We start from the raw sequence: 13,181 nt of genomic DNA on the forward strand, positions 1-13,181 counted from the left end.
AGCACTGGGCCCACTCGTGTAGTCGTGTGTCTCGACTTTTCTGCGTACACGTGGCCTTGTAGGTCTATCCACGCTTGCATGATCTATTCTTTGACATGCACACCTCGAAAACATATGCTCTTCTTTGCATGAACTCGTATGGCAGAGTCCATCATGCGCAGACAATTGACTCTAAACATGCATAAAGTTTCTATAGTTGTTTGATTTTAGTAGTAGCTTTAACATTAATTACTCTTCTATCTTGTGGTTTACTAGGTCACTCTAGGAATCATCCATATCATGCATGTTTTATTGCTTTATGATCTTTGGATCTAGTTCGAAGTTAATTGATGCTTCTACATGTCTTTTACCTGCATGATTTGGCTCTTTGATCATTATCTCTCCAGGACTTGATACAACATCTCTCTAATTAAACTCCTACTCGAAATTAACTAATTTCTCAACTCAATATGGTTTCCATCTGATCAAGCTTCCTTTACTTCAAATCTTCATTTCTAGATCAGTATTGCATTTGTCTAGATTTTTTTGGAAGTCTAGAACTAAAACTTACTCTCATATAAATTTTGTTTGAAAAATTTTAATATATCACCTTGCTAGATCTTGAATGGAAATCGTAAAAATATTCCATACTTTTTTCATCTCTTTAGAATATGCTCTTCAGTATTGTAGCTTGAAGAATCTAATTCTCCCCTCTGGATTTCAAAAACTGCTTTCTTCTTGACATCCTAATTATCAGGAGAATCTGTTAGCATTATTTCTATTTCTACCGAAATATTTAACAAATCATGCCCTATAAAGTATGACATGGAATTTCAACTCATATAATTGATATTTATTGAGCAACTCAGGAAGTGGACAATTAGTGACAAAAATGGTCATGTTGATGTTAATGAAACTGGTCGTCATGATTTAAATATGAAATTACAATGTAGTCCATATATTTGAACATGAGAATGATAAATTACTAAAAACTCCACAACCATGCCAAAACATAAAACCACCAACAAGATGATTCTATTATTGGAGAGAATTACTGGATACTTAGTAGCTCCATCATCGCATGCAATCTAAATTTTTATTGATAACTCAATAGATCTCATGCAGCCACCATCCTCTTCTCCACCAAGTTGCCCATAGGGTCAAGCATCAAGTCGTGGGTAATATAGCTTGAATTAGCGCAAAATCATATAGAGGCATAGTAGAAGAGATAGTTGATGATGATATCAATATAATCAGATTAAGGTGCAAAGGCCTTAGAAACAATAAGAGACTAAAATGGTTAATGGTGAAGTACATTAGACATATTTTGATAAATAGGGGACCTCCGATGCTTAAGTCAAAATACTAGAGCAATAGTATGGAAGGGAGAAAATTTATAGAGAGGAGTCTCAAAATGAGCTTACCTGATGATCCTCGAGTTATTCCTTATATAGGATAAAATATGCATTGTGCCTTATCTGTGTTGTAATAGTCGGCCACATGTTGACAACGTGGTAATCGTTCCGTACAAGTAGCACGCAGCTATGATCGCATGATCGTACTCTACCTGCAACCTTAGTTTAACTGTCAATCTTTATCACTTCAAGCAAAATGGCACTTCGGTTTTCACTGTAACCGTTCATCTCGGTTATAGCCGGAGTTAAAAAGGCCGGTTTCAAGCTGAAGTCAAGATGTCTTAGTGCCGTAATAATGAGATTTTTTGTTTGGTGCCGCTATATATGTCGGTTCGTCTTGATATCGGGCCTTCACCGACATGGGCCGCCATGTCCCCTTAATTCCTGATTAAGCGGAGGGACCTCAACCTCATCCCCTCGACCCAGGTCACTTCGAGGACATGGCATCCTCTACGCTCACGTCGCCTCTCTGGCTTTCCCGCTCTGCTTTTCTTCTAAAAACTTCACTCCTACCTTCGGGAACTAGGGCTTTGACTCGCGGCTTCACAGGACCTCGCCAACCCCCCACCTCCTTCTCCCCCCTCTCTCTGAAGCCCTCTTTCAAACACCTTTCTGCTATACCATCAGCTTCTGGCATCCTTGCTCAAAAATCCTCGGACTTGGAGCGGAGCTTCGCTCGAGAGGATGTTGTGATTCTTGGCATCGAAACCAGCTGCGATGATACTGCCGCGGCTGTTGTAAGTCCTCTTATCTCGTTTTGGTTTCTCCGCTTTCTCTTTGCTATAACATTGCGATAGGGTTTGCATCAGCGAGTTTTCTTGATCGGATTCTTGCTTCGAATGTCCTTTTCTTTTTCAGGTCAGAGGCAATGGAGAAATTCTTAGTCAAGTTGTGTCTTCGCAGGTAAGGGTTTATACCTAGCAGTTTCTGGTAGGATATGTATCGATGAAATTAATGGATTTTAATGATTGGCTTTGGTTGGAATTTGTTTTTTTATTGCTTTTTGGGGAATGCTCATCTGAATTTTTGAGAAAGAAAAGGTGACATTTTTAGTTGGTTGGTACGTCTCTTGCTCTTTTCTCTCTCTCTGTCTTCTTGTACGTCAGGATACCAGGTCACTATTTTTGTGACCTTTCATTGCATCGAGATACTAAGAGTTAGGGTTACATTCCAGAAATTTTTTTTTTTCTTTCCATCTTCATCAGATTATATTAGGTGAGCGAGACCTTTTAAATTGAATAAGTTGATCGAGGATATCGCCTCTACCAGGAATAAGTCGCAAAAAAGTGAAGAAGTTGATGACCCTTAATGAAATGATTATAGTGCCAGACTCTTTCTTGGTTAGAAAATTGCAGAAAGTTGGGGTGATAATCTTGTGGCTGATCAAAGGTTTTCCCTACAATTGGAGGAAATATGTCCTTCAGTAAAAGGACAATTTCATCAGAGCAAAGCAACTCAACTCTTAGTACCTCTATGAAGTGTGCATATAAGTATTGAAGACTATTTCTGTCAATGCAACTGATATCATATCCTTCTTGGCATTTCCACCATGGTTATGTTCAAAGTTGAAAATCTAAACTGACTTGGATAGAAGTTTTAGATGAAGGATATAAAAGGATTGCATTGACCGAATATGGAGCCTTTAATATGAAATAATCGTGAAGAAGGAAGTGCAAAAAACGGTCCAATTGGAATAGGGCCTATAACCTTGTGGTAAGAGATTTATTTTCTGAGTGATCACAGTCTGTTGTTTGTGTGTGTGTTTGTCTATATGTGTGTGTGTGTGTGTGTGTGTATGTTGTATGATGTTCTAAGAAGTATGCCTTAACTTCCCCGAAGGAGATAATATGAAGCTTGTTTTCCGCATAACTGGCCTTGGTTTGTTTAACAATAAAGTTTCTTTTTCATCTGATATAGAGACACTATCAGCATCGCTTATTTATCAAGTGCATCTCCATGTCCCTGTATTTTACTCGATGTGTCTCAACAAACTTTGGTTACACAATTCTTCTTATATGAGCCAAAGATCATTGCTTTCCTGCAGTTGATATTCAGCATGAATGACATGTTCATACAATACATTGAAGCTATTAGTTGAAATTGAAAATTTAAATTTTTTTTTGCACTTGTACCTATCAAGGCAGATTTGCTGTCACGTTATGGAGGTGTTGCTCCTAAAATGGCTGAAGAAGCACATTCTCTAGTAATCGACCAGGTTTGAGATTTAGTTGGTTTCTATAGGTGATACCATGTCCTCATATCTTTGCATGTACAGTTAAGTGGTTATGATGTAAGCTTCATTTTCTAGGTTGTACAACAGACACTTGATAATGCAAATTTAACAGAAAAGAATCTTTCTGCAGTTGCTGTTACAATTGGACCAGGTTTAAGTCTTTGTCTGCGGGGTATGCATAACGTGGTTACCACAAATACCTTTTTATGCTTTTCTCTACATTAATTTTCTAGTTGTCTGGTTGCTGATATGACAAGATGAGAAGCCATATGCCGTAACAAATTTCATTTGAGATATGAGCAAAATAATATAATGAAGAGTAGGATTACACCAGAAATGATTGGATAGAGTGGTTGAATATCATTGACCAACATTTTGTTCATAAATAACCAAGAGGCTTTATCGCCAGATTCTTAGAATTGATATATGATTCTGTTCTACATTCTTTTTTCATCTTTTATTTAAATGCCCTTTTGGAACAAGCTCATTTGAATTCTGATCATGTTAATCCAGTTATATTGGGTTGTTTATTATATTTTAACCTTTCAGTCAGACATGAATACCTCTTTGGATCACAAAATTTTGAAATTATTGCGTGTGCAGATAGAGGGGAGCTTGAGCTAGGATTTGAACCTGAATCTGATCAATTGTAGAAACACTATGGACCATCTAGGCCCAAATTTCAAGTGCACCACATGATTAAAAATAAAGAAAAAGCTAACTAGATTACATCCTCCTCCTTATCCATTACCTTTCCACCACCCCCATCCTCTTAAGATTTGATTCTATTATAGGATATGATAAATTTCCTTTCCATACGGTGTTGGTCAAGCTGCAAATTCTAGTGAAAAGGGCATTCCTTAGTCATTTCTTAGCTGTGGTTGATACCAATTTGAAAAAACAGGAATGATAGCTGAGCCAAAGTAATTGGAATAATGCTAGATGGTTATGGTTATTAAGTTAGGAATAATGAGATTGTTTGGTGCCTGTAGTTATGTGGAAATCCTATATATATATATATATATATATATATATATATACATACTTTTCTGAAAACATTTTGCTAACCTGTAGACATGACAGAATAATAGAAGGATTTATATGATAAATAAAGATGGAAATATTTGTATTGGATCCTCATAACGATTTTGCGAAACAAAGGATTACTTATAGAAGCCTGGCCATGTTGTAGTTGAGGTGGTTTGAATTGTGATAATATTAAGCATAAAGCTTTGATGCTTACTACTTGAGGATTTTTTTGCATGCATTGACATGGTCTTAAATTATGTTGGTTCTACAAGAGCTCCTTGAACAACTATAGTTTGAGTATTGCTTGACTAAATTATGCTGGTTATTTATTAGGATGGTTCTTTGTTGGTAGTTGGTATAATGGTACTATGAGTTTTGTAGAAGAAGAAGAAGGAAGGTGCAAAATCTTAAGCCACTTTACTGTTGGTGAGTATTGTGGTGACCACAATGAAAGAATTGTTTTAGAGATAATTGGGACATCTACACCAACATCAGCTCCCTCTCAAATATTCTTAACACAATGTTTTCAAAATCAGTCCCTTTTTGGCTCTACTCTCTAGCTTATGCATGACTTTTCACTAGCTCTTTTTAACTGTATCTTTTCTAGTACCACCTGTGCTGTGGAGTAACATGTCCCTTACCACCATAGAAATGGTCCTACGCATGCATTCAGTTGCTTAAAGTCCTCTCGTAATGGTAGTCCAGTGTTATATAATTCTAAAGCCCTCTTATTAGATTTCCCTAAAGTAATATCTTGGGTTATTAGTATCATTAATGACAATTTTGTAGTTTTTGGCTATATTATATGAAGTTCCTTAAAAAACTATATATTCGTTACCATTAATTATCATTTGTCCCCTTAATGTTGATATCAGAGTTGGGAGATTTTAAATTAGAAGGTTTCTTTTTTTTTTTATGTATATGAAGATCTCAATATATCCATACTATGAAATATTTTAGGTCACTTATGTAGTGCTGGATATGTTGGTATGGTCGAACAATTAATATAGTGATTTTCTCTCTCTTTTTAATTGCAATGTAGTTGGTGTATGCAAGGCTCGAAGAATAGCTGGAAATTTTAGTTTGCCTATCATCGGTATACATCATATGGAAGCACATGCTCTGGTTGCTAGGTACTGAAGACAACACTTTCATATATACATGTGCATATGTTTCTTTCTGGCAATATTTGTGGTAGCGTCGATTTGTTTAACTTTCACCTAGCATTAAATAAGTCCTGATTTTGAGGGTACAAGAACATTAAAATCACAGATGATAAAATTCGAGCTTCATGATTTAGGTGAAGTACAATAGTTTATAATTTTGACTCGATCTGACTGCAGAAAGCTCACTTATTATTTCTATGACATATTAATGTTTGCAATGTCATACATTTCATTAATTAGAAGTATAGCACCCTGATCTTGCATAGGAAAGACCTGGAACCCAAATTTTTCTATCCATCTGGTGCCTAGAGTTGATAATAATATCCATTGAACTTCCATTCCTTGATGTTATAATCTGATTCCATTTACTATGAAATTTCAAAATAAAAGATAAATAACTATAAAAGACAAAGCTAAACCAAAGAGATGGCAAAAAGGCAAATAGCAAGCAAATTGACGTTGTTTCATGTGCATACAAACTTTGCTTTTGCTGATTGTCCATTGTGCTTTGCTTGTTTCTAGGCTGGTTGAGAAGGACCTGCAGTTTCCTTTTTTGGCTCTTCTTATTTCAGGTAATCTATTTCTATCTGCATTTACACTATCGGCTGTCAATGCTCTATTATTCTCTGGAAGAATTCCAGTTTTGTAAGATCATGCAGGAGTATTTGGGTATTTACATCTGCTCTCATATTTTCTCCTCTTAATAACTTGTAATGTTACTTGTTGAAAGTTAGATGGTTAATCAAGTAAGATTTACTGTGCTGCTTTATATGGGAGATTGTTGCTTGTTAGGCCTATATATTTGCATTTGTCATGTAACTGGGCCAACCATGCAATAAGCTTGGCATTTAAGCAAGCACTCACTATTAGGGTTATCAGTCATTTGACCACTGTATGGCAGTTATGCAATCATAATAGAAAGAGAAAAGGGTGAATGGACTAGGGTCAAATCCATGTTCTCCCATCCCCCTTTATCCTTTCACTATTTTTAATTTTTTTTCTTTATCTTTTACATATTTTCTTGCAGTATATTCTTACAGAGATCCACACATGATATCTTGAATATCTAATGGTGGTCGTTGTATTCTGAGATCAGTCATTTCACACTCATTTCATTGCTTTCACATTATTTTTCTTACCTCTTTGGGGAGGTAGATAAGAAAATATCTTATTAATAATTGTTTCTGTTCTTTGTGTTTTGTCTTTCATCACCAAGTGGATTCTGTATGGATTAAGTGATGTATCTTTCCATATTTCATGTGTAGTCCAATGATGTCAAAGTGCTTCTTCGAGCTTTAGATATCAAATCCTTGTTCATTCTAACTTGAGTATGAGTATCAAGTTAGCTTGAATATTGTAGTGCTATGGCTGATATGTTCCTTATCAGTTCTGTGTTTCTGTAAATCAGAACATAACATGCATATTTTGGTGCAAATGGGAGTCTAAATTGTTGGGTTCATATTTTCCTTGACATGGATTTGAACTTCATCTAAATCCACTTGGAGTATCTATTTGTTCTTTCCAATCTAATAGAAACAAATGCTTGCGACTATTGGCTAGTGTATGTTTTTTGACACTCAGGTGGACACAATCTCCTTATTCTTGCCCACGGACTTGGTCATTATGTTCAACTTGGGACAACAATAGATGATGCAATTGGTGAAGCATATGACAAGACAGCAAGATGGCTTGGCCTTGATATGAGAAAAGGTGGTGGCCCAGCTCTTGAAGAACTTGCTCGGGAAGGTGATGCAAACTCTATCAAGTTCTCAGTAAGTCTCTTGCTGGAGCTCTTGGTTTGCTACTGGTAATGTTATCTGCATGTGAAGCAACCATTTGCCTCTTGTGTTGTCCTGCATTAGTCACAATATTTTTATCACTCATTATTTTCTCCCCCAGATTCCTATGAGACAGCATAAGGACTGCAATTTCTCATATGCTGGTCTAAAGACTCAAGTTAGAATGGCCATCGAATCCAAAATCCTGTAAGGAATTTATTACTTTGTATTTTCATACCTTTGCATCATACACATTGAATGAGTCCATGTTCAATCCAATCATTTAATCTTTGTCATGTTGTTTTTTCCTTTGTTTTTGTGCTACAAATGCCACTATGTACAAATTAGAGCTGTGAACAAATTGCCATTTCATTCTTTAAGTTGCTCAGCATGGAAGTACAACTTAATGAGGCAAAAAAAAAAGACACTTGCTGCATATTGTTTAACTTCTGTTTGTGGAACAACTCAGCAATTACTGAAAAATCTGAAAATCTGTAAGGATTTTATTACTTTGTATCTGCATTGCATGTCGAATGAGTCCATTAATCCAATCATTTAATCTTTGTCATGTTGTTTCTACATTGTATTTATGCTACAAATGCCACTATGAACAAATTAGAGCTGCGAACAAATTGCCATTTCATTCTTTATGTTGCTCAGCATGGGAGTACAACTTAGTTAAGCAAATACAGAAACTGTTGCTGCATATTGTTTAACGGCTGTTTATGACAAACTCAGCAATTAATGAACTTTATTATATCCAACTGCCCTGCAACTTGTGAATGTTTTATTCAATGATGTCCTCTTTAAATTGCACATCTGCACTCGCGGTGTCATGTTAAAATGTGCATATGTTTGTGCATTTACTCCTAGAAATATGAAATTTCTTTACATTCTCACCTACAATACATAAGCTACTCTTACTTCTCATGGCTTACTAATTTAAGGTGCCAATGATCAAAATTGTTTCTTTTTATTTTGTATACTGTTGATAATATTTGGTCATTTAAACTCCATTGGCCTTCCACTACTGAGAGTGATGCATGCTATCTGCAGATCTATAGAAAATAATTCCATTTCTTCTACAAGTAGCCAGGAAAGAAGGTTTCGAGCAGATATTGCTGCATCCTTTCAGGTTATGCATTAAATTTTGTATTTAGTTGAACTAGTATACTGGCTTTTAAGTATTTTGATTTTTTCCTGAATGCTTTGGAATGTTGCTTCTATCAAAATTTTCTGTAGCGAGTTGCTGTATTGCATTTGGAAGAGAGGTGTGAACGAGCAATTGAATGGGCAATGAAGATTGAACCTTCTGTTAAATGTTTGGTAATGTAAATTGTGATTCTTTGTTTCTTTTTGAACTTATGAGGCTCGAAAGAAACCAGACTAATCATGAAAAGCACAAAGTCCACTCTTTAAATGGTTCATTCTAGCTCATGAAGCTATTGAAAAAAAAAAACGAAGCTGCATTTTAAGGTTCACCCAATAAACAAGTTGGGCTCATACAGCTTCCAAAAGTTAGCATATGCTTTGACTCGTGTGAACCAGCTCATTTTAGTGGCCTATGAGACAAACCTTAAAACACAAAACTGACTTTTCCTCAGGCTTGAGCCTAGTTTGAACACCTCTCCTCTTGAGATAATGAAGTCAAATCTGAATAGTCAAAGCTTAGCTCGGTTCTTTTGCAGCCCAAGGAGATTGATGTTTGATACCATTGTTGTTCTGTCTCTTATTTTGTAGGTAGTTTCCGGAGGTGTTGCATCAAATCAGTATGTTAGAACTCGTCTGAACCATGTCGTTGAGAAGAATGGGCTTCAACTTGTATGCCCTCCTCCAAGCCTTTGTACTGATAATGGTAAGAGTCGTAAGACATATTTGTAGATCTTGTTTATGATACTGTTTAGATTGAGTTCTGCATCTTTCAGGGTGCATATTCATTTGCTTCAACTTGTATGCTCTCCTCCAAGCCTTTGTTGTGACAATTGTAAGAGATATTTGTAGATCTTGTTTATGATACTGTTTAGATTGAATTCTACATTTTTCAGGGTGCATATTCATTCTGCTAAAGGTAGTTTAAACCTTAGTAGTCAGAAATTTCTACCCAGAGTGCCACATCTGCTTTTGGACCTCTCTGGAAACGCTCTCCAGCACTTGCTTCCAATTCATGTAACTGAAGCTTAAAATAAGATAGCTGAGTGTCTAGGCAGTCATAGGCGATCACCTTCTAGCACCTAAATTAATTTCTTTAGTTGCTCTTAGAGCTTGAACTTTAACAATGCACATTGGTTTGGCTTTTCTCAAGCTGGTCAACTTTTGCAAACTACTTCCAAGGCCCACCTAGGCCCATATTGGTCTCAAATGTCCAAGCCCAATTTGCTTTGTGTATGAAGGTCCACTTCTGCTTGGCCCAACTTAATTAAGACGTGGGATCTTGGATGAAGTTCCTGTGTCCATGGGCTTACATGGACTGTGATTCAAAGTCATCTTAGTTTACTTTCTCATTTTTCATTTTTGTTGGTAAGAACATGAGGACCTGTTTTCAGTATTGCCAAAAATAGGTTTCGAGTTTAGTGGTTTTCATTTCAGTCTGCAAGTGGATTTAAACTTAATCTACATGTGGATTTAAACTTCTAGAAAATCAGGATCAAAGATGGGGATAGGCATGTCCATTCTCCATGTGTATTATTTTATTTTGACCAGCAAGAATAGGTTAGCATTGCTTTTCAAAGTACATTGTCATGAGACTACTTGCCACTAGCATGTTCCATTACTAAATTAGGGGAGACAAAAAATCAGTTTGGGTTCGATGAGGGCCTATAGTCACAGTTTTTTGCTTGACTTGGACTTAATCCAGACCTGGATCTTGGATGACACCGAGTTTTTGAAACTGAACTTGTTTTCAATTTGGGCCATCCCAGATCTGAGCCGGTATGAGTGAAATTTAGTGGTTGTCTATGGGGTGGGGGATGCTATAGAGTTCGGGATTTTTTAAGGGGAGAGAGCAGGATGGTCAAGTGGGGTCAATGGTTGGAGGGAGCACAAGTGAGCAGTAGGGTTGGGGGCCGCACCTAGGGGGGTGGGGGGTGGGGTCTTAGCATAGGGCTAGGGGAGAGAGGGAAGAGAATACTTGCTGGTCAGCCATTGAAGGGTGTGCCACAGGCCAGGTGGTGGGCTGGCGAGATAAGCCAAGTGGTGGTTGGCTGTTGATGGGGCTTGCTTAGGGAGGCAGTTGGACCATAGAGTGAAGGTGTGGCAGGGGGAAATGAAAACCCTAAACGGGAGAGGGGAGAGACTAGGGAGTGCATGATCTTGCTCTCAGATTTTGGGAAAGTGGGAATTAAAACTATGGGCACTTATGTGGGGTTTTTAATCGAGATTTTAGAGTCTAAAAGACAGTGGGTCCAAGTCCAGGTTTGGTCTGCTTCCTTGTCTGCAATAATTACTCTGATTGTTTGGATTTATAGACTTGGACACAATTCTAAGTCAGACAAAATTTTTTATGTGGACCAGGTTTTTGGACAAGTTGGCTACTGTCTGCGCTCAGCTTTTTCTAGGGCAAGCTGAATTAATCAAATTCAACAAAATTTTGCCGTCCTATATGTAAACCTGCAACAAAAAGGTTATTAATAATGGGAAGTAGAAGTACAAAGAGCATATTGCAATGCCTTATTGTGATGTTCATTTTTATGGATCATTATGGCTTTGTCTAGATTTAGATGTCTTCTGAAGTTTTCCTCAAACTTTGGTTAGTGTGATGTGATGACAATGAATATCGGCAATGGTTTCAAAAAAAATACTAACTGTCTGCATATATGCCATTGTTAATTATCATTTTCATCATAATTGTAGTGGTCCTTCATTGCAAATGTTATGTTTCTGCTTTCTTTAGTGAAGTAGTAATGGTTAACTAGTCCATGAGCTACTTGAGTGTTGGCATGAGAAATGAATTTTCTATTTATTAAGAATTTTTTGATCCATGCTTTAAGCATACATTATTATTGTAATTGTTATATGTTGGTCACTGTAATAGGTGTAATGGTTGCTTGGACCGGGATTGAGCACTTCCTATGTGGAAGATTTGATCCTCCCCCTCGTGCTGATGAGCCTGAAGATTCTATGGTTCGTATCAACTCTTTTTGGATATGATCAGGCATTTAGTGCCGTCCTTCATGTACATCTTTCTTGATAATTATTTTTCATGCTGGACTGGCCACTTAACACTTTGGTGATTCCAAATCTGTCTTGATGAATCCTTTATGGGAGTAAAGTGGGAAGCAAAACAAAACATAAAATTTTTTATGTCTAGGTGTTTCCAGAAGACAAGATATCAAACAGGTCACAGATATGATATATATACTATGTAGGTGCTATATATATATTTTTTCCTGTTATGCAACGTCCTATTCCATAGAAAATAATGTCTTCAAAGGGATATTGTTTTCTAAGAATTACTTTTTTCTAAAACATTTCCTTAAAAAGTTTTTGAGACATGAATAGGAGAACGGATTTGAAACAGTTTTGTTTGGAAATGTGCAACTAGGGTAGTTCTACTCAAGGACACGAGCAGAAAGATTTTATTTGGTGGACTTATGGAAGCATGATTGATTTAGAATTATGCACAATAGAGGGTGCAAAAAGATATTGCATACTTAGACATATCAAAATCATGCATGACCTTTTGCTATTTTGCAGTCTAAATCATTGCTAGTACATGCAGCAACTAGCTGATTCTGATGCTATACATGACAAAGCTATGTTTGTAGAAATACCTTTTTGTTTTGTAAAAGTATAGCAGATCATAATTCTTAGTTGTTTGAGAATAGGTTGGTGAATGCTACTTATCCCAGTCTTTGATTTGCCATTTCGAAACATGCAAATTAGTTCCCTTTCTTTTTTGAAAAAAAAATTGCAAATTATTTCTTACATTTGCTTTTATAATCCTGTTTTGTTTAGTAGCCACAGCACCTAATTGCTTGTTTGCCATAATACAGTTTGACTTGCGTCCAAGATGGCCGTTGGGTGAGGAACACTCCCAAGGGAAAAGCGAAGCTCGTTCCTTGAAAAGAGCCAGGGTACACCCATCACTTACATCCATCATACAGGGTTCCGCTCAACAACAAGTGTAGCTTTGTGAACTTCTAACTGATCTGATATTTGAATGGGTAAGAGAAAAATCTGCTTTAGGTCCTGGGTTGACATCGCTATAGTTGCTGTCGTGCATCACAGGCTGAACTGATGCGTCAATTTTCTCCTTCCAGTCCATAGGATGTTGCTGAAATGGAGGTTATCAGCTCAAACCACATCCAAAATACCCTGCGGTCACCATAGCTTGCTCATGCAGCGCTCTCTTTGTAAATTAAGCAGCAGAGGACAATGATGAATGTCTAATTCAAAATTTTCTCGTCCTTTTTATTGGCAGCCAATATGATGAATACCATTTAAGATGTCTTCGTTCAGGATAATGCTTCTTTTTAACAACTTATGTTCATACTTTTCCTTAATTTTATGTGGCACTTGTATGTGTATTGTTATGCGTGCAATATGGGTGCTTTCGAAGTCCTTGTTTACTATATATATATAT

General features: G+C 36.7%; 1 protein-coding gene across 3 annotated transcripts; it reads left to right on the forward strand.

Moving 5' to 3' along the window:
* The first annotated feature begins 1,763 nt into the window (after positions 1-1,763).
* Positions 1,764-13,101, forward strand: LOC120107538 (probable tRNA N6-adenosine threonylcarbamoyltransferase, mitochondrial). 3 transcript variants are annotated; one of them, XM_039120850.1, is made up of 14 exons: positions 1,764-2,131; positions 2,253-2,297; positions 3,535-3,609; positions 3,703-3,799; positions 5,699-5,789; positions 6,345-6,394; positions 7,404-7,594; positions 7,722-7,807; positions 8,657-8,735; positions 8,843-8,926; positions 9,341-9,455; positions 11,631-11,719; positions 12,592-12,672; positions 12,827-13,101. In XM_039120850.1, exons 1-14 carry the CDS (start codon positions 1,835-1,837, stop codon positions 12,863-12,865), a joined length of 1,419 nt encoding a protein of 472 aa, XP_038976778.1. In that variant the 5' UTR covers positions 1,764-1,834; the 3' UTR covers positions 12,866-13,101. The 3 variants fall into 3 exon arrangements, 2 of the variants coding, with proteins under 2 accessions (XP_038976778.1, XP_038976777.1); XM_039120849.1 differs by having other exon boundaries at positions 1,766-2,131; positions 12,592-12,762; positions 12,859-13,101; XR_005509283.1 differs by lacking the exon at positions 12,827-13,101 and having other exon boundaries at positions 1,766-2,131; positions 9,345-9,455; positions 12,592-12,638.
* The last annotated feature ends 80 nt before the right edge of the window (positions 13,102-13,181 follow it).

This window comes from Phoenix dactylifera, unplaced genomic scaffold (assembly GCF_009389715.1).
Source record: "Phoenix dactylifera cultivar Barhee BC4 unplaced genomic scaffold, palm_55x_up_171113_PBpolish2nd_filt_p 000893F, whole genome shotgun sequence".
Taxonomy (NCBI): domain Eukaryota; kingdom Viridiplantae; phylum Streptophyta; class Magnoliopsida; order Arecales; family Arecaceae; genus Phoenix; species Phoenix dactylifera.

What these genes read in the sequence shown, in the direction of transcription:
- LOC120107538 (XM_039120849.1), top strand. Translation starts at nt 1,835, where the DNA reads ATGGCATCCTCTACGCTCACGTCGCCTCTCTGGCTTTCCCGCTCTGCT. An exon ending in GTCAAGTTGTGTCTTCGCAG is followed by an intron (nt 2,298 to 3,534) that starts GTAAGGGTTTAT and finishes GTACCTATCAAG; the next exon opens with GCAGATTTGCTGTCACGTTA. An exon ending in CAAACTCTATCAAGTTCTCA is followed by an intron (nt 7,595 to 7,721) that starts GTAAGTCTCTTG and finishes TTTCTCCCCCAG; the next exon opens with ATTCCTATGAGACAGCATAA.